The following is a 27,220-nucleotide window of genomic DNA, read 5'->3' on the forward strand; positions in this document are numbered from 1 at the left end:
CAATGCCAGTGCGAAGGTTTTGCACAGTTCAGTTGTTAAATTTAACTCTTAGTATTCCTCTTTTTAAAATAAAACTTTGTGTTTTGCTTGTAGTACATATAAAATGTGCCATTTTAACCATTGTAAGAGTAATGGGTTTAGTACATTCAGACTGTTGTGCAACCATCACCACTATTTCTAGGATTTGTTCATCATTGCAAACGGAAACTCTGTGCCTATTAAACAATGACTGCCCATTCCCCCTAATCCCTGGCAACCACTGTATTTGAATTTGCCTACTCTAGGTATCTCATATAGGTAACATCATACCATGTTTATCCTTTTGTGTTTTGCTTCTGTCACTTAGCATACTGTTTTCAAGATCTGTTCATGCTGTAGCATGTATCAGAAATTCATTCTTTTTAAAGGAATGAATGTTATTCCATTATAAGCATATATCTTATTTTTGTCTATCCAATCATCTGCTGATGGATTTTTGAGTTGTTTCCAACTATTTCATATTTTTGTTACATTGTCAATGGTATTTTTTAAATGGTTAATTCCAATTGTTCATTGTTTATATTTTAAAAAAGTGGACTCTTGATTGGTCTTAAAAACCTGTTCCACCCATGTTCTCTCCATCTCACATGATGGCAAATAATGTCCTTCCATCTCCTTGGGGCAAACCTTGTGAAACTTCCTTGATTATTTTCACAAACCATGTCCAATCAGTGAGCAAATCTAGTTAGCTCTACCTTTAAAATACACCCTAAATTCAATCACTGCCTTCTGCATTCCTGGCTCCGGCCACAAACATCTCTCATCTGGGTTATATTCCTAGCTGGTGCTTTCTGCCCGTACTTCTGCCCCACATCGTCTTTTCTCAACAGAGTACCTAGAGTGGTCATATTAAAACATAAGTCAAATTATTTCACTTCTCTACTCCAACATATGTGACTGTTCACCATTTCCTCCCAATTTAAATCAGAAACTCCTACAGTTTCCTACATGGCCCTCTACCTTTTGGTCTTGTTACCCTCTGGTCCCATTTTCTGTTTCTCCTCCCCTCAGGCACTCACTCCAGACAGTGGCTCCCTTGCTGTTTCTCCAACACATCAGACATGCTCCCAGCTGGCACCTGCCTCTGCCTGGAATGCTTTACTTAGATATATGCTTGTGGCTCCCTCTCTTTTTTCCTTCACCTTTATCTTGTATCTCTTTTTTATATTTTTCCATTGACTTTTAGGGAAAGTGGAAGAGAGAAGGAAAGACAGAGAGAACCATCGATGTGAAAGAAACATCAATTAGTTGCCTCCTGCATGAGCCCTGACCAGGGCCTGAGCTGGGGAGGAGCCTGCAACCAAGGTACATGCCCTTGATTCGAATCAAACCTGAGACTCTTTGGTCTACAGGCCAATGGTCTATCCACTGAACCAAACTGCCTAGAGCCTTCCTTCAACTTTTTATTCAAATATCACCTTCTCTATAATTGACTATCCTATTTAAATTTGCAACTTCGGCCCCATTCTGTCATACCTTATCTCCTTTATACTGTTCTATGTTTTTCCTTACATTTTTATATATATAAACCTTTTATTTTGGAATAACTTTAGATTTACAGAAAAGCTGAGGAGATCATGCAGATGGTTACTCTCATCCTATTTCCCCTCATCTTAACATGTTGCACCACCAGGATAGATTTATCAAAACTAAGAAACCCTCATTTGCTACATTACTATTAACTAATCTCCAGACTTCGTTTGGATTCACCATTTCCCACCAATGTCCTTTATTTCTGTTCTAGAATCGAATTCAGGATCCTGCATTGTGTTTGGTTGCCATGCCTCCTTAAACTCTTCTGGACTATGACAGTTTCTCAGTCTTTATTTCTCAAGACCTTAATAGTCGGGGGGCTACTGGCCTGGTCCTTTGTAAAAAATGTCCATCGGTTTGGGATATCTGACATCATCCTCATGACTACGCTGGGGTTATAGGTTTGGGGAAGAAGACCACCAAGATGAAGTACTTTTCTCATCACATCGTATTGGGGTATATGCCATGGACATAAATGATCACTTGTGATGTTCACCCTGCTCACCTGGTTAAGGTGGTGGCTACCAGTTTTGTCCATGGTAACATTGCTGATTCCTCCTTTTCTGTACTCTAATCTCAGCCCATAGTGAAGAGAGGTAAGGGTCTTTTTTATACTGTTTCCACATACTGTGTTTTTCACATTTGTAGGTAAGCTCTAAAAGGACATGGATATTTGTTTATTTTAGTTACTGATATGGCTCCAATATCTAAAATAGTGCTGAGCATGGAATAAATACTCAATATTTGTTGGACGGCAGAACACAGGAAAAAAGGTTGCCTTGTATTCTGTGTAGGCCATAGAATCCTGCAGCATCAACTACACAGCTCCCCATTTAGGAAAGTACGTGCTCAGGGAAAAAGACACATATGTCATTCACTCGGTGATAGTACTAACATGCGGAGTTACCTTTCTCAGTGGGAGCTGCTGTTTTTATTAGGGGAAACAATCTTAACGACTGAAATTACAGTGCTAAAAGCTGAGGCATTAGCGATAGGATTACATAGAGAATACATGGAAAGTGCTCAGAGTAGTGGCTATAAATAACAGGAACTCAAGAAATGTTCATTTCCTTTATATCCTTACTCTACATTCAGGTCAGAGATTTGGGGGAGGTACAGAGGATTTTACCGGGAACCTCAAAAATATGCTCATCCTACCTATTAACAATCTGAAATTGCTTTTAAAACCAGGCAGAATATAAAAATTTTAACACTCCATACCTCAAATTTGGTTCATGTTAATGTCTTGATCTCTTACTAGAATCACTTAATACCTCTGAGTATAAAGTTTGTCCCAAGGAAGACAAACTTTGTGGTTAAAAAAACTATTCTGAAATTTTAAGGAGAAAATGTTCTCCACTTACACAACTCTAAAAATTTGCTCAGCAGCTAAGTCCTTTTGGAGCAGTTAGTTTAAGGTGCTAAGAAAACGATGCATTGTATTTTAAAACCCCCACCCCATGATTAAACTAAAAATGTATACATATTTCTTTTTTATTTCTTCTGAGTACTTTTTTTCCTTGTCTAAAGCTTTACACATGTCTGTTTCCCCAGACTGACCACCCCTCCAACGGTAGACTACATCCCTAGTTCCAATAACAAATTGTTTCCCACTAGACAAAGTACTGCTCTGCTTGTTTTTAAACTTCAGTGAGTTAAACTGATTCTGCACGTTGACTGCTTAATATAATCTCTCTTCAAAAGCAGAGCAGCTGTATAGTCCCCTCCTTCTTCAACAGAGTTCGCATAAACACTGCCCAGACATTTCCATCCTTATCAGCGTAGCTGCTCTAATGCAGCTAATTTTACTGCGCGCTGTTTTCCTAAAGAACAGTATCAGGGGTAGGAGTTATATTGTCAAGTCATTAAAATTCCGGCAGTCTCATTTCATTTAGAGCACCTTAATTTTTCTCAGGTCATGAATCAGTGAACATCTGACAGTCACAGAGCGAAGGAAAAGCATCTTAGATTCCTTTTTTGGAAACAGGTCTGAAAAAACCAGATGGAGAAACATGGCCAGGAAAATCCTTCCCAGCTGCTATGAAACAGATCCTTTCATTCAAAGACAAACTAATTTATTAAGACCTAAAAAAAAAAAAAAAAAAAAATCAGCCACACATGGAGAAGAAAAGGCTTCTCCTAGGAACGGCAAACTGTTTTCTGTAATTCAGGAGCAGAAACCTTACGCAAATCTTACAAAAGAAGGGAACGTTAAGGTGATTCCTGTGTTTACTATTGCTTAAGGTTTGTTCTGGGATGGTCCTGAAGAGGTCACCAGTGTCAATGGCTGACAGTTACATGGTAGAGAACTTCCTTGGAGTGAAACTGCTCCAAAATTGAACAGCCTGCACCTCACGTGTTATCCATGGCGGTGTTCAAACAGAAACTGGGTGTCCTAACCAGGAGAAGGGCTCAGGCGTGAATGAGAACAAGTTGATAAGCAGGTCTCTATCTTAGGTAATTTCATGTCAGTGATTTCCTGTCTACACCAGAAAGCAGATAAGAAAATTCTTGGCACCTTTTTAATACACAAGTGAGGTCATTCTATTCTGAAGACTGAGAGCAAATCATATCTGTTTTACTATCGGGAGTATTCATAGGTGGCTCTTCCTCTCCTCCACTCTTTCAATTGTCCAGGCTTTGAGTAGCTCAGAAATGCAACTCGTGCTTCATGCTATTTTTCTTGCAGCAGCAAGAGCCTGGCTTTGTATGACACTGGTTCATCAGGATATAACACTGAAATACGTGCATGGGTTTGAACTCAGCACAGTATTTAGCGTATGGCTGGAGAACAAATATTAAGTATCGAAATGTTTATTGCTTAATAAACCAAGATTAATACTTTTTTTTAATGAGTGCTGAAATAACAGTTGCAATCAAGTTCCTCATATGACAAGCCCAAAATAACCTCCACATGCAAGTAAACAAGCAATCTAACAAAGCTTGGAAAGGATGTAAAAAATGTTAAGTGACTAAGGAGCAAAAATAAGTACAGGGGCTTTCTCTTGCAAATAGAACATTTTTTAATGATGATATCAACAATCTGAAAAATAGCATAGAGTGATGTCTGTCTTAATGTAACTGCACTCCACATAACATGGTAAGAACTTGAGTTACAATTCAGGTAGTTTTCTGAACTCTCCTTGGCCCCGAAGAAACCATTCCTGTGGCTTTTCCTCACTGTCAAGTGACCTCTCCCAAAAGGTTTGTGTTACCTTCAGAAGCATCAGTAACACATGCTTACTCATTTAATTTACATATTTGTTCGATTTAATTTACGTGTGTTCAATTTTCCATGTCTCTTTACTTTTAAAAAAAAAAAATATATATATATATATATATATATATATATATATATATATATATATATATTATTGATTTTTCACAGAGAGGAAGGAAAGGGACAGAGAGCTAGAAATGTCGATGAGAGAGAAACATCAACCAGCTGCCTCCTGCACACCCCCTGCTGGGGATGTGCCCACAACCAAGGTACATGCCCTTGACCAGAATCGAACCTGGGACCCCCCAGTCCAGAGACCAACACTCTATCCACTGAGCCAAACGGGTTTCAGCTCTTTACTTTTTTTTATTTTATTATTGTTTTTATATTTTTTCAATTACAGTTGACATTCAATATTACTTTATATTAGTTTCAGGTATAGTGATTGGACAATTATATAATTTACAGAGTGATTCCCCTGATGATTCCAATACCCACCTGGCACCATGCATAGTTACTAGAATATCACTGACTATATACCCTATGCCATATATTACATCCCTGTGACTATTGTGTAACCACCAATTTTCTGTATCTCCTTACAGTACAGCCGTTCACATGGGAGTGTCATAGATTATAAGCTCCCAGGAACAGAAATATCTCATAAAAAAAGAGCTGAGTGACAGACAGCTGTTCAATATAGACTTCTGGATGATGACTACATTAATTGCAAATAAAATAACTCATTAGCTTTCTTATTCTCTAGTTCAAGTGGTGGTTTATATATATAGCACAGAGTCAAAACATGGCACAGGGAAATGTTTAAAATCCCTTATGTGGAAATGGCATGCCAGTCTAAGGGGTACAAAAGCAAGGGGGTTTATAAAAATCAAACATCAGGTAAAGCAAGATGCTCTGTGACTACACAGCTGCACGCCAGTCACCGCCAGTGATAGAGTGAGGACAGTCATGTTTTGGCCTTTTCACGGCTTAACAGAGTAAATGGAGAAAACGTAGGTACTGAAATACAGGACAGCTTTCTGTATGAAATTTTCATTTCCTGACTGAGAATGAAAGGAGAGTCTACAGTGACATGATATCAAGCAGCAAGGAACAAGCACATTCCTGTGAGGCAGGCAAGGCAGATGAGGATCGACAAAGAAGGTAAATGTGCAATTCTCTTTATTGTTTTCAGGGACAGAAGAAAACATTACAACAGCACTTCTACAACTAAAGCAAGTGCAAATAATTTATTAATAAAAAGCCAGCGACAGAACTACAAAGAGGAGGAAAAAAGGGTCTCTCTCTTATGAACTAACAAAGGTAACAACATTAAGTAGGTTTCTATGAAGCACTAAATGCTGTCATGTTGATAGAGTTTGTATAACAATAGCTTTTATTTCTCATTCTTTCCTAGTTTTGTGTCAATATTAAGATTGTGTTTTCCATTTCACATGGATATTCTCCTTTTATATAAAAAGTTACTGGTAGCTCCTATTCTTATTATCAGTCCTGACATTTTTGAGCTCTCTGTATAAATATTTACAATGTGGGACAGTTTTGAAATTTAAATTTATATGGCTTTCAACTTTTCCACAAGAGTCAGATATGGAAGAAAAAATGTTTTTTTTAAATAAAGGGAGTGATGCCTTGCATAAAGCAAGGCAAATGCAGAAAAAGCCTCATATTTTATCTCTTGAGGATTGAACTTCCTTTCAATTCTTTTGGGAAAATGAAAAGCAATCGTGTCTCTTTCACATCTCATACTTAAATCTGGTTTTCTACTATCAGTTGAATATCAAATTCCAAGTTAATGCAAATGCTTGCAGGTTTCTATCTCTCAGATGGGAAAAAAAAATACCATGTACAGACAGGGCTGGTTCTACATGTCATCAAATGTACAGCCAGGGTAAAATGAGCTGTTCTGATGGGCCCGTTCTGAAGCCCCCGCTGTGAGGCTGATGAACACTTTGTGGGGCTGTTCTCTGGGCTGCAGCCATTGGGAGGGGACCTTGGTCCACAAGGGCCTTCTTTGCCCTCTCCGCTCCTTGCTTCAATTTCAGCCTCAGCAATTTGGTTTGATGTCAGCTCAACTAAAATCTCCCCAAAAGATACAATAATGGCTTCCTGTCTTACCTTTGGTATATATTCTTCAGATCATTGTTTCCTGTTGTAAACTTTTTAAAAACAAAAAGAAATAGAGCACTGTAGGTAAACCAGTAACTAACATGAATGAGCTAAGTCACCACTGCGGATCCTATGGCACGGCTACGGGAAAGTACAGATGAAGCATTTTAAAGGAGCATACTGAGACTGAAAAATTAGTAATTTGTGACGAGGTTTATAAAACTCGATTTCCTGGAACAACCTTAGAAAGTGCCATAGATTGCAGAGCTACATTTTTTCTAAAATTGTGTTTTTCTGATTATAAAAGTAAATATGTGGATCACATGGGCTCACATTTGTCAAACCTGAGTGATACATGCATTTCATTGTATATAATCCCCCCCCCCCAAAAAAAAGAAAACAGAACTGCAAACACATACTGAACTCAGGTAATAATAGGCATGCTTTAAAGGAATTTAAGGGGAAATGTATTGATGCCTGTAACTTATTTTGAAATGCCATCAAAGCGGATTGATGGATATAGGATACATAGCTGGGTATATATGAGATAAAGCAAATATTGATGTTAATAATAGACCCTGGATGGTAGATACATAGGTGTTCACTATGAAACTTTTTCAACTTTTCTTTATTTTTGAAATTTTTCATAATAAAATGTTGGGGGAGGGGAGGAATATGAGATCATCATAGAAAAATATGGAAAACAAAAGAAAGTATCAGAAAAATAAAAACAGACACCGAGTGGACAGCTGGGATCTCATTAAAATGTTTTATAACTTGCTTTTACCAGTTAGCAGTGTATCATATGCACTTTCCTCACTATTCTACATGTAGGATGAACAACAGCCTGCTATAGCTATCTTTCCGCAGATAGCTGATTATTTCCTATTTCCTAGGATAAAGTCCCAGAAGTAAAATTTTTGTCTCAAAGGAAATATTTTAAGATTTTTAAAAAAATACATTTTGCTAAACTTTTCTCTAAAAAGTTTACCAAATTACATTCCTAACAGGAGCTTATCTCTGATCACAGCGATCCAGATGTATGCACTAAAGCAGAGGAGAGCAATACAAACTCACTAAACTAGAGTCTACAAATAAAGTGACAATCAATAGTCTCCCTCTATCCTCTCACATAAGCAACATTGAAGAGTTGGGTCTGTATTTTATTTATCTTTTACTAAGTGCATGGCATATATTTAATTAAATAATTAAATGTGTGAGCCACGTACATATTATTAAATATTCCACTGCTTCTAAAACTCATTGGCAAAAATGACCAAGTGACATGAAACTGAATCTGTACAATAAAATCCAGAGCAAATTACCTTTATCTTACCTCTTAGAAAACACCTAGCCAGCAAGCCAATACCTACCTCATAAAGTATAACAAATATTTGCTTAAGAAATGCATATTTCCTTCCCAATAACTTCCATCCCCTAAGCAAATATGTTTTGTATCTTATACTCTTGTTGATTCAGTAGGTGTGGGATGCAATAATGCTCTGCAATAATGTACCATATCTCTTTATCATTGATAATTACTGCCTAAACCAAGCCCCAAAGCTGAAATAGAATTTGTGTTCTCTACTTATAAGGTATGAGTTAGAAGCCCAGTGCACAAAATTCATGCACTGGGAGCAGGGAGAGGGGGGATCAGAGGGGTGTCCCTCAGCTGGCCTGTGCCCTCTCATAGTACAGAAGCCCTTGGGGGATGTCTGATTGACAGCTTAGATCCGCTTCCCCCGGGGAGCAGGCCTAAGCTGTCAGTCGGACATCCTTAGCACTGCCTCAGAGGCTGGAAAAGCTCCTGCCACTGCTGCTGCACTCGCCAGCCATGAGCCCGGCTTCTTGTGAGAGTGCACTGACCACCAGGGGGCAGCTCCTGCATTGAACATCTACCCCCTGGTGGTCAGTGCGCATCACAGTGACCGGTTGTTCCTCAGTTCAGTCAATTTGCATATTACCCTTTAATTATATAGGATGCTCCTGTAGTTCACTGTAACCAACTCAATTTCCGAATGACACCCATGCAGGTTAAAAGCTTATACCAGAGTAGGACCTGGAAGTTTCCAGCTCCTGCTACACCCCCTGTGCTTTCCTGTGTCATTTCTCTGGCTCTCTCAAAGGTAGCAAAAAAGGTATTAAGCATAGGTGGGGGTGTGTGTGTGTGTGTGTGGAGGGAATTATTATTTTCCTATCAATATCTGTTTCATGTCTCATGAAGTCTCACACCCAACAATCACATAAATATGTTCATTGTACTAAAGTTGCATGACCTAACATATAAAAATATTAGCACACTTCCATACTTCTTTGACTAAAATGTGATGGAATTGGTTTATTTTCTATCCTTAACCTGGTCAGCTAGAGGTTTTAGAGTTGAAAAGAACAACAACAAAAACAGGGGATCTGATCTCCTGGGTCTCACTTGTTCCCCTGGGGAGGCCTCACACGTTTCTCAAAGCTCCATTTCCCATGATAAAAAGGGAGCATGACACTGCTTCCTATAAAGAGTTCACCAGAGAGAAAAGCTAGGTTCAGTCCGGAGTAAGGAATGGTCTTGTTACCTGGCTACTATTTAAAACTGTGCTGGTCAAGAGACGAAGAGGAGGAAACTTACTCTGCATAGTACCCTCCTGCTTCGAGTGCACTTGGCTCTAAAAGCTTTCACATCTACCAGTAAGCTTTCCACAGCGGGAGACACCCCACGGCAGAGCTTAGCCCTCTGGCCTGGCCCAGCCACTGGAAACGCTGCTGGGGACCACAGTCACCCAGCGCTGCCTTCTGGGTCTCCTTCCCTCACCAGTTGCTACAATTCACTGACAGCAATTAATGAAGAAAAACACAACAATATTCAGAGAGATTAAAGGATATTTATGGAAAAGTTCACTTTTAAAGATACTGAAGAGAACAATAGCTAGCCAAAACAGGACTAGTAGAAATATAAATAGGAAAATAGAAATGACCAACACAAGCTCCAGAGGGTAGCTATTAAAAATTATCAATGCAGGTCAGCTCCACATCGGCCCTACTCTTCAAGGCACCGCGCTGAATTTGGGTGGCACAGCACTTCATTCCTGAGAAAGATGACAGGCCCATGAACTTTGACGACGTATCCCAGACTCTGACAGCCATTTCTGGTTCTTTTTTTCTTCTTCTTCTTTTTAAAAAAAATATATTTTATTGATTTTTTTACAGAGAGGAAGGGAGAAGGACAGAGAGCCAGAAACATCGATGAGGGAGAATCATTGACCACTGCCTCCTGCACAGCCCCCACCTGGGATGTGCCCGCAACCAATGTACATGCCCTTGACCGGAATCGAACCTGGGACCTTTCAGTCCACAGGCCGATGCTCTATCCACTGAGCCAAACTGGTCTTGGCCGTTTCTGGTTCTATAAGGAGGGCAGCTCTGTCGGGCACCTGTTAATTCTTTATGAGACAAAGTCCATTGCTTTTGCCTCAAGCAGAGGTGAAATCCAAAAAAACTGGCATTGCTTATTCTTCAGTAGGAAGTGCTTTTTGTTTCTTAAAAGACAACTCTGGAGCACAAATTCACGGAGGGACAGAAAATGGAAGGGGGATTGAAAACTTGACACGTTACTCTTTACTGACCCCTCTTGGCTGATGTGGAAAAAGGAAAGGTCTGAAATCATACCTCCTCTCCAGGAGAGTTCAGAGAACATTCGGTCTATTTCATGCCATGGAAAGAAGCCCTCTCAGTTCCGATGAGCCTGGCAGAAATCCGCCCTAAAGCACACGCGGCGACCATTTCTATTTATGGGGCTCCCCGAACGGCCTCGCGGATCGGCCCCAAAGGCCTTCCGAGGCTTCTGGCAGCCTGTGACCTCTGACTGGAGCTTGAAAAACTTACGTAAGCGCCAGGGCGACCACTGCTGAGAGCGGGAAAGGACCTTACCTCTTTCTCTATTTTGAGCAGCTTCTTCACAGCCACCTCCTTGTCCTGTGATATCCATTTGGCTCGATAAACACTCCCAAAGCTTCCTCCGCCGCAGTTCTCGAAAAACTGCAAGTCATCAAACTTAATTTGCACAAAGGAGGCACCGAGAGACGACATCGCATAATGACAAAGGATTATACTTCCACACACTCTGCGGAGAGAAAGAGAAAAGTCGGGTTACAAGTATTATACATTGGAACGAACCCCCTGAGTCCCACTTCAGGTCACGTATTAAAAGTCCTGTGAAACTCCCAGAAAGAGCCCTGATGACTCAGGAGAAGGAAAACCAGGACTATAAACAAATCAGAAGGAAACCACGTACCCTGGCAGCCCGTGCAAAACTCAGCAGCAACTTGCCCTGACGCTGCCACACAGCTGTCCACGGAGAAATGGCTCAGATTTCCCCCCGGACAAGACCTGTAGCCGCGCTTCCTGCACATCCCCAGGAGCTCTGCCGAAAGGCTACTGTGTCACCAGGTCTCCTATCGGGAAGCCGGGGCGGCCGGGAAGCGTGCCTTCCGCAGCGGGCTTGCATAGCTCTCCTGGCATGCGAGGCATGCCATCGCTCCACGTTGTGCTCACTTCACGCAAAATACACATAACCTAAGCAGCGGGGCATCCCGGCCCGAGGAGAGCCAACATGCTGCAAGCCGAATGCAGCCAGCGTTTAGGGTCCAAAGGCAAACACCGTTCGGCTTAGGGACGATGGGAAAGCCGGCCAAGTGTTTTCCAAAGTGGCTCCCTGGCCTGTGTGCTGCAGGAGAAACTTAATTAAAGAGTAGAAAACTTGCCCTGATTACAGTATATTAAGTCATCCAACGGCCTCTGCCAAGAATGCCGAACGAAAATATTATGCTTGTTTCCAGAGGAACGGATGTCCCCTCCCCGAGATTATTAGAGTGATATTTTCTGCAGTCTCAGGTGTTTCTCCGCACACCAGGTAAGCGTTCGCCCTCCGCACCCCAGGCCAAACCACGGCTCAGCAGGAAACACAAAACAAAAACACACAAACAAGGAAACAGAACGCTGTGATTCTGAACGCGCATACAAAGCAGGTGGATACGAAAGTTTGTGTACATATGCTTGCCAACATTGTAAACCAGAACCTCATGGGGAGCAAAGAGACAACACATGGGCAGGACACTCTATAAAACAACTGGCCTGCTGGCCTCCTCCTGTCAATGTCACGAAAGGCTTTCTTTTTTTTTTTTTTTAAGCAGGGAAACTTCTAGAATAAGGATATCGGATCAAAACAAATCTAGGAAAGTATCACTGGGGTTTTAAGAAAATCTGAATATATACTATATACTAGATAATATTAAATTATCTATGGCAAATAACATTATTTTGTTTTTGTTTGAAGATGTCCTTGTTCTTGGAAGATATGCTGATAGACATGGTAAAGTATGCTATCTACAGCTTAATTTAAAATTATTCAACTCTCCTCCCTCAAAATAAAATGGGTATAGAGATGAAGCAAACGTGGCAAAATGTTAAGAACTAGCAAATCCAGAAGGAAGTTCATGGCATTCTACTACTCTGGTCATTTTTCTGTGGGAGTTGATTATTTTCAAAATAAAAAGGTGGAGGAGGCAGTTTTTATCTATTCAAATTGACAGCATTTCTTTATAAACAACACGTGCAGCCTGGCTGAGTGATGGAAGCAGGCGGCTCAGAGATCTTTCTGTGCAGCTGACTAGCAATCCCGTTTTAGGAACGCAGGTCACTGAAGAATGAAGATTTCTTATGTGAGTGCAAGCTCTGCTCTACACTGGGGAGAAGGTAAAAGGGGAGTCTGTTTTTTTAATCTCTAACTTTGAAAAGATAACTTAGCATCTATGTGAAAATGCAGGCAGAACATGCCATAGCATCCAGGGGCATACACATATTTGAGCCAATAATTTACCTTACTAACTTTAGCTTCAATTCATCTTTAGTTAATCAGATAAAAGGAAAAAAATGTAGGTAAAATTAAGAAATGAGGCAAAGCTAGGTACACGGAATATGCAAGTTAAATAGTTTGCTCAACAGAATGTAAAACACTGATGAAAACTCCCCTCAGTGTTACGGACGCTAGTTATATATATTAATATTGATTTTTTACAGAGAGGAAGGGAGAGGGATAGAGAGCTAGAAACATCGATGAGAGAGAAACATCGACCAGCTGCCTCCTGCACACCCCCTATGGGGATGTGCCCGCAACCAATGTACATGCCCTTGACCGGAATCGAACCTGGGACCCCAGTCTGCAGGCCGATGCTCTACCACTAAGCCAAACCGGTTTCGGCAAGTCCTATATTTTTATTAATCATTTTTTATTTTTATAAAAGTACAAAAATGAAAATAGAACTACAAAGCTTATAGTAAAATTAGAACTCCTGTGCCCACCCCTCTCCTCACTGGGTTCTCTCTCCACAGGGAACTAATTTCAACCCCTGTAGCATTTTCTTCTGGTATTTATCTCTATTTCTAAAAAATGTGTTTGTATTGCAATTTCCTGGTTTAATTTTAGATATTAATTTTTGTCAGTGGACGATAAGGCTTTAGTCCTCATATACTACCCTTTACCTCTTTGCACACAATAGGCCACACTTGCCTAATCCTTCCAGCTTCCAACTTCACGGTAACATTTAGTCTAGTCAATATCCAGGGTTTACTGACAAAGTAAATATTATTCCCAGGAGTGCTATGTAGAATTCAGTAACTTTTCCTTTCTTGGATAACTTTTTGTTTCTCCTAGTTGCTTTGTTGTTGTTTGCTTAGCTTCTTACACACCTAATACTTGTTAACCTCATCAAATTCTCCCAAGAACTGCAAAAGTACTCTCAATGAAGAAAAACATCAGGTAATTTTTTTATTCTACCCTTTTTTTGGAGACATTCCTCCTTCTCCCTTCACCCTGGTTCAGTCTGGCTGGAAGGGTTGCTCTGGAGGCCTGACTTGAACTGGGACTTCCCTTCCCTGTCCCATCACCCTAAGAATTTCCTTCACATTTCCCTCTGTGAATGCCTGTCCTTGTTTCTCCTGGCTTCTCTTTCTCGCTTCACTTTCTCGCTTTGACAGTGCACAGCTCCCGTTAGCTACCTGAATAGAGTGCCCTACGTCATTTTTTTGAGAATCAGTGTGTCTCAAAATGTCTTGATTGGGAGCCCAGTTGGGTATGTAATTCTAGGTAGGAAATAATTTCGGAAGCATTACTTCATAGTCTAGTTTCTAATGAGCATATAGTGCAGTCTGATGCTGCTCTGATTACTAATCGTTTTTATATAGCTTTTCCTTTCTGAAAGCTTTTAGGATATTGTATTCATCCTTGGGACCCTGAAATTAAATAGCATACACTTAGGACTGAGTCTTTTTCAGTCATTCATAGGGCGCTGAGTGAACTCTGTCTGTACTTCATGAATTTAACTCTGGGGACATTTTCTTGTGTTCTTCCTTTACCACCAATAGCCACTGTTACTGCTTGTCTTCTCATTCTCCACATACACACGGGGAACCACAGCAGTTCAGATCAGGCTGCTCCCTCCTGTCTCCATACCTTTGCACAGGCTTGTGTCTCTGCTTAGAAAAACCTCTATTTTTCTAAAACAAACTCCTGTCCACAACCACCTCCTTTGAGCCTCACAAAAAGTTAAATTTTCCTTCTGCGTCATAACTCCTTTCTTTGCCCATTCATCTTTCCCCCTTAGTTCCCACCAGGCTGTAAGTTCTTTAAAGACAAAAGCCATTTCTATTTACTGCTGGATCTTCAGCACCAAGTACACAGCCAGGCACACTGTAACTTTTCCATTCAAAAATATTTGTTGAATGAACAAACACATGACTAAACAGTTTCTGGCTATTCTTCGATTATGCCTTTTGCAACTGAAAAGATTCCAACCGATTAAGTACAATCTAAAACCTATACGTTCTCACAAGTTCTTCTTCCATCCATCCTGGAGGATTCTGAAGCAAATTCTGATTTGGAAAGAGCTGCCTAGGCCTCTTAGGAAACTGAAGGGTGTGTGTTTGGGACCTTCAGAACCCGATGTCTCTGAGTCCAAAGGAGAAGTAAGAAAAGAGGGAAAGAGGAAGGGAAATCCTTTTTATAAAATAAACAGCGATCTCAACCAGAGGTGAGAGCAGTGTGATTAAAGCTAAACCCTCCGGTGCAGAGCAAGCAGGTCCAGGGGAGATGGATGCACTGTGCTAGATCAGGCACATTGGAAACTGGCCTGAGGGTGTCAGAGAAGGCAGGCCTTTGAGAAGCACAGATCTCCTCAGTCTTTACCCCCTGAGATGAGGCAATTAACCATGTTCTTCCCGGAATCACTGTTACTCCCTTTGTGATCCATCCTGCCATTTGGAAACCAGCTATGTATTATGTGAATGCTTTATTGAGACCATACGAAATTAAGTCCCATCTGATTAACAGAGAGACTACCAATTCTGGAGGGGCGGGCACAGGTTTTCACTCCCATGAGCTGGGCAAAGCATCATGGACTTATCTGTAAAGTCCAATTGAGATTCCCACTGCCATCTTTATGAGTGTCAGATCATATATATTTGTTTTTCCCTTTGAACTTTCTTTCCTTTAATTTTAAAATCATTATTCTAAGAGGATCAACTTATGACCAGAAGAATGAAAAATCTGAGCTGCTGATTAAATGTACTTACAGCATCTTGGGAAAGATTCTACCTGATCAAACTGTGTTCTTATTTTTCCAACATATTCTCCAGGGAATACACCAGAATTTAATAAGTGCCATCTATATAAACATATACATTTATACAGTATACCCAGTCCTACAATGTTTTTATTCCACCAAGTTAAAATAATTGCTTTTACACCCAAAAGGCAATTTTTTCCCCATGCAATAATTCCCAGTCCTAATTGTGTAGCATTCTGACTTTTGGTCATTTTTGCCACATCTATCTTATTAGTAAGTAATTATAATTTCCTTTAAAAAAATTTTTTTGTAAGGAGAATATTTAAGTTATTAAAAGTCAATACTTTTTTTTTTTCAAATATAATACTAGAGTTTCTAGTGCCTATTCATTCAATGATAGCACTGGCTTTGGTAGGGATCCAGAAGGCACCTGCTTTCAGTAGTGGCCACTGCTTTCTTTCAGATCTTATCTGCTGTGTATCAGAGGGACTCGGGAAACTGCAACCAGCTTCAGGAAGCACCTACAAAGCTAATGTCAAAAAATTAAATCTACTTCATAAAAGGATTAACTTTACTAGAAAATAGGCCTTTGGACTTTTTTTTCCTGAAATTTTCTATCTTTTAGGGTTAGGGCCTGTTTCTGAATTCAAATTCTTGGTATTCTTCCATCCCTGATTTTATACTTTCCGTTTTCTCTTCTTCACAAAAGTTACAAGTTTATTTTTAAAGCAATATAGAAAAACTAATTTTATTATATCCTGAATATGACAAGAAAGGCTTTGGAAAACAGCCCTCGACAAATTCTTTTGCCATTTATGCTGCCCTAATACTTAGAATTATTTCAGCCTCTTAAACATAGATTAATGAATAAGCTAGTAAAACTGTGCTTTATCATCATGTGTATAAAAACACCACCACTGGGATAATGGTTCTGCAGTGTTTGTTGCTTTTTCCTACGAGTCTTTGCTTCCAACAAATGGGGAAAGCTCTGGTCTGGGGCTCATAACACCACAGGTGAAGATGCAGGTATCCTGTTCCTGAACAGGACTGCTGTTCCACGATGTTCCTGCTTTTTAGTCACTAGAAAAAGTTAAGATCTCTACTAGCAAGAGGAGACTAGGTATGTGACTAACACTAACTAGGACTATGCCTACCACAGACACTCTTTCCTTCCCGGCTGCCACAGGAGACAAGCAGTACTATCTTACAGAAAAAAGGTCAGGTTCAGTGAATAGGATCTCTTTTTTAAAAAAATATATTTTTATTGATGTCAGAGAGGAAGATAGAGCTAGAAACATCAATGATGAGAGAGAATCATTGATGGGCTGCCTCCTGCACATTCCACACTGAGGATTGAGCGTGCACCCCAGGCATGTGCCCTGACTGGAAATCGAAGCCTGACCTCCTGGTTCATAGGCTGACACTCAACCACTGAGCCGCACCAGCCAGGTAATGAATAGGATCTTCAGTCACAGATATCTCAGGGAATTCCACGTTCAGAATCTTAAAAATACAACAGCTATTGTTTCTTTTCTTTCTTCTATGTTTTACTATATGTGTAACGTAAAGCAAATGTCTGTGTTTTCTGATGGTCTTAGGTGACCCTGCTAGCGGTTCTCAACCTGTGGGTTGCGATTGAGAACCGCTGCTGTAGAGCCTAAGACCATCGGAAAACAGATATTTACATTATGATTCATTAACAGTAACAAAATTTCAGTTATGAAGTAGCAACGAAAATAATTTTATGGTTGGGGGTCACCACAACATGGGGAACTGTACTAAAGGGTCGCAGCATTAGAAAGGTTGAGAACCACTGATCTAGTTAGAGCAAAGGATATAATGAAAATGAGCTAGTTAAAAGAAACAGTCTTATTTACACTTTACTGTTTCAATGAATAAAAAACAAGCTTCCATGACACACTTCCTTAAATGTTGACCAGAGGCAGAGCACAGGAGGGACAAGAAGGTGAGGGATAAGTGCACTTGTGCCACAGAAATGCTGCGTGGAACCGTGTCTGTGCTCAGAGGCCCAGCAAGGACAGAGAAATGGGCACATGCACGACTCGGGCACTGCAGGGCTTCCTGTGCTCAAGGCTGGAGGCGGGAGGAACAGAAATTCGGAATCTGAGTAAAATGCAGGAGCGCCAGCAGGGCATTTTCCTATGGGTTGGCTAGAAGAGGAATCCCTGGGTGTTTGGGGATGGGGCGGGGGGGGGGGGGGGGGGGAGAGAAAGCAGCTGCTCCACAGGCAGCAGGCCTACGCTTCTCTAAATCCCGCTGCCACTCAGCTTTTGCTTCTGTCCTTGAACCTGGTTTTCTGTCAGATAGAATGCATCTGGCTACTGCTAACAGACAGTTACAATTTTTGGACTAAACTGCCCAGAATGAGTGTTCCCTGAGAAGGGTCAATATGAGGTTAAAACCCAGGGACCTTGATATAAAATGAAAGAAAATGGGGACATTAAAATTAGAGAAGACAAAAGAAAGACCCTAAATTATGCATCACTGATCCAGAGGAAAAGTTATCTGTTGACAAAAGTTACAGAAAGAATTGCTGGTTATTAGAGTTGCCTAAGAGGAAACTATGTCTCCCCCCCCACCCCCCGTTTAGTAGGGAGTTCCCCATCACTGACAGTGTGCAATGGGAGGTGGGCATGGATAGTAGGAGACTCCCACATCAGCTTGGAGAATGAGTGGTTTTGTAAGGCCTACTCCAGCCCTTTGAGTAAGCAATGGCTAATTAACCTACGATAAAGTATGAACGGTCTCCCTTCTCTTCTCTGGGACAGTCATGAGCCTGACTCGAAGAGCATCGTGGTTACTACGGAAACAATGGAGACACCTGGCTTACCCTCTAAATGTCTCCTCCCAACTGGCCGGGAAGGTGAAAGCCTCCAGCCAGATTTCTATCCTACAACTGTCCTCTCCCCGCTCCCCTCCACTCTCTCTTAAGGCAAAGAGCTCTTTTCCCCTTGAAAGTCACCCAAAACTCTTCGGACGATGATCCACCCCTAGTCTCTTTTTAGCAAAATGGATCTGCATTACCCCATGCACTGGGCTGATGGCGCAGCACCGATGACCAGAGCCAGGCCCGCACGCTTCAAATGTGGGCACCCAGCACTGTGCAGACGGGGTATGAATAAACACACCCCCGACAGCATCGACTTTACTTTAAGATCGGGGGAAAATAAACATGCTTAGTCTCTGTTTGTGTTGTCTTATACAGTAAAGTCAAACAATACAGACGAGAATATAAAAGTCACATGCATTTTCATGATTAAGTACAAGATTTTAAAGTAGTGCTTGCTTCCATTGGGAAGCAAAAATCCTGAAGGGACGCAGAATTTCATGAGCAAATATTACTCCACGATCTCTAGACAGCAATTCTTGCCTTCTTTCTTTGGTTTTCCTATATGAAAGTCCAGAGATAGGTCCAGAAAGAAGGATGTTGGTCCCTGGAGATAAACTGTGCTCAAAATCAGCAGTGAAATGATTTTGGGTCTGGTCTCTAGGTCATACATAACCTTCCCCGCTTCATGCAACTCCCAAATTCTTCAAATGTCTCCTACAGATATTTAAATGTGTGAATTTTCAGATTCTCCCCTGAAAGCATTACAAAACTGTATATACTAGTCAACACAGAGGCGCACAGGGCCGCTTTAGAAATCCTTATACCAAAGGCAGGAGAGTAGCTATGAAAACCTTCTAGTCTCATAGACACAAGTAACCGTGATGTGGGGACAGGGCAGGCTACCTAGGCAAGCCTCAGGTGGGGCTAGGTGAGACAGGCAGCTTTCTCCGTGTATAACTTGAGAATGTGAAAAGGCACCCTTCTCTATTATTCAGTTATGGCAGCTGAAGTTTCAGGCACCGGCCCAAGCATTTCCAAGCGCTGTCTCATAAAGCGAGGAATCACTGTCCCCAACCGACATGTGGGAAGTTGATGGTCAAGGGTGTGAAAGATGCCCCGCCAACTACCTAACGTAAAGCTGACACAACTGGGATTCAAACTCAAGTCTGACTCCAAAGTAATACCATTTCCCCCACCACACCATATTTTCCCCCCACTATATTCTTCTTCCTCCTTCTAATTTTCCCCCCACACACACTTTAAACAAATCCTTTTCTTATTACAGTAATTACTGGATTGCTTACCATCCACGTACAGTTCAATCTGAGGCTTTCATTTCCTATTAGCAATCGTGATGCTGGGGTTAGGGTGTCAAACGTGTGGCTGCTTTGTTCTCACAGAATTGTTTCCTGTGCTGGGATTATTTAACTGCTATTAGGGCATAATCGATGCTTGAGCTGTCTGTGGGAGGGCCTGACACAAAAGCACACTGTATCAGTCAAACCAATCTAAGCTCAGTGCTTAGAGCTCTCCTTCCTTAACAGGTGCACGCCTCTGTTCACAGCTGGAACTCTGTTTATTTGTGTGGAGCAGGGCAAGGCTAACAGCCACCAAAGATGGAGCCTGAATCTTCCCTGCAGTAGCATACGACACCCTCCCTATCAATCTGTCCTGGGTAAAATAAAATGGAAAACACATGATCCAAACTGATTTTTTTTAAAGATATTTTTATTGCCAAAACCGGTTTGGCTCAGTGGATAGAGCGTTGGCCTGTGGACTGAAAGGTCCCAGGTTTGATTCCGGTCAAGGGCATGTACCTTGGTTGCAGGCACATCCCCAGTAGGGGGTGTGCAGGAGGCAGCTGATCAATGTTTCTCTCTCATCGATGTTTCTGACTCTCTCTCTCTCCCTTCCTCTCTGTAAAAAAATCAATAAAATATATTTTTAAAAAGATATTTTTATTGATTTCAAAGGAAGGGGGTGGGGAAGGAGAGAAAGAGAAAAAAAAACCATCAATGATGAAAGAGGATCATTGATTGGCTGCCTCCCCCCCCTTCCCCCCCTGAAGATCAAGCTGGCAACTCAGGTATGTGTCCTTGACCAGAATCAAACCCGAGACCCTGCAGTCCACAGGCTGATGCTCTGTCTACTGAGCCAAACCGTCTAGGGCCAAACTGATTTTTATTGCCAACATCTCTGGATACAGACATAAGGCTGTCTTATTCTAAGAAGTACTATATTACCACAAACACCTTTTTTTCTGTTTTTTTTTTTTTTTAATTATTGAGTTTCTCCTCTCTTTTCTCCAAATCTAACAATTTCTAAAATCAACTCTAAATTTAGAATATTTCTAAAATATTCTCTCTTTCACTCCACACTAACAGCTACATCTAACCTCTTTTCAGGGAGCATCACTGCGATTTGGTCAGTGTTTTCTCTGATGACTAGATTATTCACTCCACACCCCTCATAACTCTGTTTATAATTATGTAGCCCTATCAGAGTCAGTTTCACTACTCAATCCAGATAGGCACTCAGCCAATATATTGCCAATAGTACTCACTCTTGTGCTAACTTAAAACCCACAGTGCAGCCTGCCAAGTGTCCTTATTTGGCAAGAAGGTCCCTCAGTTCCCAAGATCTTTGACCATCCATTTTTAGATCCAAATCATCATGTTTAATATTTGGCGCGCTCGCTCTCTCGCTCTCTCTCTCTCTCTCATAGTCTCTCCCTCTCTTACTCTATCCATCTCTTCTCCAATATGTTCTTATTTTATGTGTTCCCTAAAAGGATAAGTGTCAGATTATGGTCATTTACTCTGGAATTATTAGCACTAAAACTTTTGATTTAAACAATAATATCTTCCAGTAAAAAAAAAAAAAGAAAACACCTCTCAAAACAATTTCAAAACAAGTTATCATAAGAACTAAATTGTTTAAGATTAAAATAAACAGTGCACATTGCTCAAAAGACTATTTTTCTTATATCTTAATTCCCTCTTTCCAAACAAAACAAATTCATATTCATTTACAATCTCCCAAATCTCTCCCTATTGTAGTAGGAACTGAAAACAAAGGCTCTACACATAACCAAAAACCATAATCAAAATGCAGCCGTCACATATTTTTTTTGAAAATCAAAACCATGAAATTTCACTGTGGAGATGGTCCTACTACAAAGAAGACGTTAACTGTCTTGAATCACTTTATAATTTTTGTCTTTAAATGTGTTGGTAGGTTTGGATCTACTGAATCCTGGACGTTCAACAATAAAAATAAAAAAAAGCTTTAGGGGTAACCTAAGAACATACTTCACAGTCACCTTAGCTCCAGTATCTTCGAATTAACCCTGTAAATTGACTTGAATACCCCATTATCGCTGAGAGCTGCTTCTTGTAGTATCATTGGGAATACGCCACTAGATTGCTGTTGCTTTCGTTATTAAAGGAACTAACAAAAATAGTAATTAAGTTCTCCATAAATAGTGCTTACGCAAGATCTCGAGGCGCATGAGAAACACCCGTTTCCAGCACTCTAACAAGGATTGCCCCACGTTTCTCGGGCCAGGTCGGTGTCCCCTGGCCGGTTCTGCATGAAAGTTTTTCTGCAGAAGCTGTCAGGGGCGCCAGGCGTGGCGGCCTCAGCCTTCCCCAGGGGCCTGGTGCCCACGAGCCCGGCAGCCGCAGGGTGACCCTCAGCTCCGTGGCAGGAAAAGGGGGGCCCTGGCGGGTGCGGTGGGCGCAGTCCCCGCGGGGCAGGGAGCGGCCGCCCGGAGCGGGGACCGCGCGCCCCGCCCGCGGAGAAGCCCCGGTTGGGCAGCGGTCTCCCACTCTGCGGGGGAGCGGCCGGCGCCCGGCCCTGATTTGGGGAGACTCGAGTTTCGCTTCCCGGGGGAGGAGGGGTGCCCGGGTCTCCCTCCCCCTTCCCCCGCGAGGCCTGCGCTCCGGCGCCGCCCGATCAGATCGGTGCGGGAGCCGACGGCCCGGAGGCGCCCCATGCCCGTGCCCCGGGCCCAGAAGCCGGGGGCGCCCCGGGCTGCGCCCCGCTGTCCCCGCGCCAACTTCGGCCCCAACTTCCCCGCCGCTCCGCCCGGGCCGCGGCCGAGGTCCGGCGCCGAGTCCCCGGGAGCCCGGGTCCCCGCCCGGGAGGGCTCCGGGTCGGGGAGGGAGGCCCAGGGGGGACCCGCACACCCGGCTGGGCCGCGGCCCGGAGCGCCCCGAGGACTGGCGAGCGCGCGGGCCGCCCTCGCACCCTATCCCTCCCTCCCTCCCTCCTCCCGCCCGGCCCCGCGGTCCTCACCTGGCTCCGGACGGACGGAGCAGCAGCCGGGGCGCCGGGCCCCGCGAGCCGAGGGCAGGGCGGCCACCGGGGGCGGAGAGGACGGCGGCCGTGCGGCTCCCACGCTTCCGCCGGAGTCAGGAGTTGAACATTCCGCCTCTGCGCCCCGCGCCAATGAGACCCACAGTCACCGCAACAGCACCACCTACCTCCGGGCGCGGAACGGCCGCCCGCCCGCCGCCAGCCGGCCAGCCGGCAGCTCCGACTCCGCTGGTACCGGGCGTGGGGCTCCCGCCGCATCCCCGCACCCGAGGGGCGCCCCCGCCCAGCGCCCTGCAACCCGGTGAGGGGGGGTGGGCGCTCAGCGGGGCACCTGCCACCTGCCCCATCGCCCGGACCTGTGCATCCTCTTCCCATCTTTTCAAAGAAGTTAACCACCATCTGTCCTATCCAGGCGGTCCTATCCACAAACAGTACAAAGGTGGGAGGTGGCTTCCATCCCTGCAGGTCTTCACGATCTAGTCAGGAAGGGGACTGGCCTGGAAATGTATTTCTGTGGCATTAGGGCTGGAGGCTGCCTCAGTGGAACCCTCAGTAGATAACCCGACCGAATGTTGAGGAGGGGTCATGGCTCTGGGCCCGCCCGGGCTGGTGACTTGGACAAAGCTGGGTTCAGATGAGGATAGGAGAGTTCGTGCCAGGTGTCAGAGAGGTGGAAATGGATATCGGGGAGGAAAAGTGACAGTGGATTGGGAGGGATGGTTCTGTGCAGGGAAACGGAGACCGTGTTGCAAAAGAATGGCAACATGAACCTGGGGCTGAGTTTGGAGTTTGTCACCGATGGACACTGAGGAATGTGGAAAGGTAGAGTCAAAGGGGTCCAATAGGTCTTTGTCTTTTTATTTTAATGGTGATTTGGAGAGAGAGAGCAGTCCACGGGGTTACTGTAGGATGAGTTGTCAGGGCAAAATGGGAAGCAGCATGAGTGGTCAGAGTTGTCACTCCCCGGAATGGGGCTGTGAGGACTTGAGTCGGAGTGTGCAAAGAGGAATTAGAAAAGAAGCAATGGGATTGAGAGACATGCTTCAGGAAGAGGCCCCAGAAATGGGTGATGTAAAGAGAGGAAGCAAAGAGTCAGAGATGATGCCAAGATTTTAGGCCTGGGTGATGGGCACAACCATGGTGTCACTGAGAGAAATAGGGATGTGTGGGGGAGAAGCCGGCTTCCTGTGGAGCTGAGGCCATGGGACGAAAGACAGGTAGGGATGCAGCCGTTGAAATATGAAGCTGAGGTGCAGAAAAGAGGTCAGGAGGGAAATACTGTAAATCATTCATTTAGTTAGATATGAAAGCGGAGGGATGGGTGCATACAGATCAAAAAACAGCTTTCTAGTCTGTCGGGCAGATTCATTGAATTTCCCCTTTGAGGAGAACTTTTAGCTAGGATGGATTCTACTTCATTAAGTGAGAAATTAGGATTGATGAAAATTGTCATTCTAAAAAGAAAAAATAAATCCCAATCAAATAATTCTAAAAACCATCTAAACTGTTAAGAGAAAACTAAGGCTCTTTAGCACAGGCCTAGGCATAAAGCAAGCCCAGTCGTTTTACCTGATCTTCAGAGGCACTAACTACCCTGTGGTGGAGAGGACATTCGATTGGGGACCAGAGAACCTGGCTCCCGGACTTAATCCTGGCCCTTACCAGCTGGGCACCTTGTTAGGCAGGCCTCAGTTTTCTCCTCTATAAACAAGAAGGCCCGGTTAGGTGTTAGCTACAGGTTCCAGCTTTAAAACTACGAATTTATTCCTTTAAATTTGGAGCACATGCCTTAGGAGTCAATATGTTTAGCCACATGACCCTTCCTTCCCATTCACTTTTTCTTCATTCTATTTCCCCCCTTATAACTGGCTAAGAGAAGAACCAGCAGGAACAGTGAACACTAAAGAGAAGACTCACGGACATCCCTAAATGATCATCTGGTAGACATTCTCTTGTATTCCCAATTACGTTGCCAGCACCGTGAGGTCATAACTTATATTTTATTATTTGGGTCCATAGCTGAAGTATATGGATAACTGTGATAAACTGATTGCCTCTAGTATGACTCTTCTTTGGTCAAGTTGCCTGTTTCCGTATGATTGTACTGATCTCTTTAGGCGCCAGGCCTAGTAACTGTAGTCTCGTGCTCATTCCTGTGGCTGACTTTTTCACACTTTCAAATCTTTTTGGAAGCATAATGGTTAATTTTCACCCATATAGGTTTATAAACATGGATCGCAAAATAGTCTCTTCTCGAGCCTTCCTTTTCCTTTATTTTAGTCTCTATACTAAAAATAGATGTACTCTCAGGAGTGGGGTGGATTGGGAGTCCTTAGCACCCACTTGTACCCAAGAACAGCCTCCAAAATAAACATGCAATGACACTAAAAACAGTGTATTTGCTTTGCAGATTTAGCTTAAAGAAAAAGTCTCCTAGCCTCCTCTCATTCACGAGTTCCTCTTAAATAGAAACTCTGGAAGTGCCACCAGCTCTCAGTAGATCAGAAACGTGCAGACATAAATTCTATTAAGGAAAGAAGGGAAGGTAACTTAAAGGAAAGTATCCTGTGTAGCCTGTCCTCCCCTTACAGTGATAAGAGCTGTGATGAGAGCTGGTACCCAGGAGCATTCTCCCTAGCCATCTCAGTTCTCCATCTTAGATTATGGGTAGTCTGTGTCTGCATCATAGCTAAGCATTAACTACCCTTCATATAAAGTGTGGCATTATATGAATCCCTGGGAAATTAAGGCACACACTCAAACATCTTTTATGATATGTAGCCATTTCCTTAAAATCACAAATGGAGATCAGGCCATTGTTTGAGCTTAGTTTTCACATCTAACCTGAGAACTCCAGAATGCACAAGAATATGATCTAGGGCATGAAAGGAGCAGTAGAGCAAGAAGAGATATTGGCAAAATTCATTCAACAGACATTTATTGAATGGCAGGCATGCTGGCTGAGTTTGTGATTATAACAGTGACTCAGGCGTGGTCCTTACTATCACAGAGTTTTCAGAGTGCAATGGAAAAGCCAGAAAAGACACAAGCCATTATGCTGTGACGTGCTCTTAAAGAGATAACGATGGGGCCTCACACCAGGGCACCTGACCGTTTTGGGGGGGTCAAAGAAGGCTTCCAAGATAAAGAATTGCTAATTCCCTACAAGAAGAATGAAGAAAATTTGCTGGACAAAAAGGAGGGAAAAGTACTATAACAAGAACAACAAGTACAAAGGCCCAAGTTCAAGGAATAAATCCCTTCAATATCTGAGTAAAGACACTGCCAGGAGGGAATTGTCTCACGGTTGTACTAATATTAGTAGCAGTAGCAATAATAATAATGATAATAATAAGAATAGTAATTGTGATGGCTAATGTCACTAACTTCTCATATGCCACGCACTGAGCTACGAGTTTTACACTCGTAGCTGCTCTTCGTTATAAACACTCCATTAGAAAACACCAAATATACTGTGTCTTCACTAGTCATTCTTTTTGCTTCAGTGTAGGTTTTTTGTTTGTTTTGTTTTGTTCTGTTAACTGATATTCCTAGTCTCTATGTTTTCTTAATTTTGCTTGCCTCCAAAATGTCTACAACTAAGCAATCTAGTTCCTCTGGTCTGCCTAGAGAGAGGAGAGCAGAGCAAAGCAATAACTACTTCCCAGCAGCGGGCCCAGGCCCTCTCAAGAGTGAATTAACTAGTCTGTTATTATATAATCAGAACTAGAGGCCAGTGCATGAATTCATGGAAGGGTGTCCCTTGGCCTGGCCAGCATCAGGCCGATCAGGGCCATCTCGCCCAGTCGTCCCTCCCTGCAGGAGATTGGCCGGCTGGGGAGAGGGACCGCGGAGGCTGGCCAGCCACAGGAGGTTGGCTGTGGGAGCACACTGACCACCAGGGGGCAGCTCCTGCACTGAGCATCTACCCCTGGAGGTAGTGCATGTCATAGCGACTGGTCAACTGGTAGTTCGGTCAACTGGTCATAATGGTCACTTAGGCATATATATATATATATATATATATATATATATATATATATATAATCCTGATCAAATTCTAGTCACTTTTACAGCCATACTTCTTTTGTATTATATTTTTCTCAAGTTGAACTTATTTCAACGAATATTTTAATAAGTTTTTATTCGCTTTTTTGTTTTTTTGGCCACCATTGGCTTTCCCCTAACTTTTAGTTTCTTTTGTATTAAGCCCCTGTCTTTGTTGTTGTTTGTCACGCCTTCCAATTTAGTATCATTTGCAAATTTCATTAACATGCTATTTACTCCCTCTTCCAAATCACTAATAAATACTATTTCTTACGTATGAAATTTTGTGATAGAATAGATTTGCTGTTGTGATTTCAATGCATGTTTTCTAAAGATACAATGCAGTTAAGAATGGTCTTAACATAGGCTTAAATCCATACCCAGTTTATAGTTATTTTCCTATCATGCCATTTATTTGTGTTCTCTAATCAGCACTGTTGTGAGCTTCATTGAAGCAATAATCTATTGATTTTC

General features: G+C 42.6%; 1 protein-coding gene across 8 annotated transcripts in view; it reads right to left on the reverse strand.

Moving 5' to 3' along the window:
• Window positions 1–24,338, reverse strand: part of MAP3K20 (mitogen-activated protein kinase kinase kinase 20) — a 136,833-nt gene extending 112,495 nt beyond the window's left edge. For 3 of the 8 annotated variants that reach the window (XM_045575253.1, XM_045575252.1, XM_036422325.2), the window contains exons 1-2: window positions 21,872–22,002; window positions 10,838–11,030 (exon numbers count right to left, since the gene is read on the reverse strand). In XM_045575253.1, coding sequence (XP_045431209.1) covers window positions 10,838–10,996 — 159 coding nt within the window. In that variant the 5' untranslated portion in view covers window positions 10,997–11,030; window positions 21,872–22,002. Of the gene's footprint in view, window positions 1–10,837; window positions 11,031–11,201; window positions 11,844–21,871; window positions 22,003–22,678; window positions 22,888–24,331 lie in introns of those variants that run through there. The other 5 variants (XM_036422324.1, XM_036422322.2, XM_036422323.2 and 2 more) reach the window with 5 other exon arrangements.
• Between the last annotated feature and the right edge of the window lie 2,882 nt (window positions 24,339–27,220).

The sequence above is a fragment of the Pipistrellus kuhlii genome, unplaced genomic scaffold, assembly GCF_014108245.1.
Source record: "Pipistrellus kuhlii isolate mPipKuh1 unplaced genomic scaffold, mPipKuh1.p scaffold_m20_p_7, whole genome shotgun sequence".
In the NCBI taxonomy this organism is placed as follows: Eukaryota; Metazoa; Chordata; class Mammalia; order Chiroptera; family Vespertilionidae; genus Pipistrellus; species Pipistrellus kuhlii.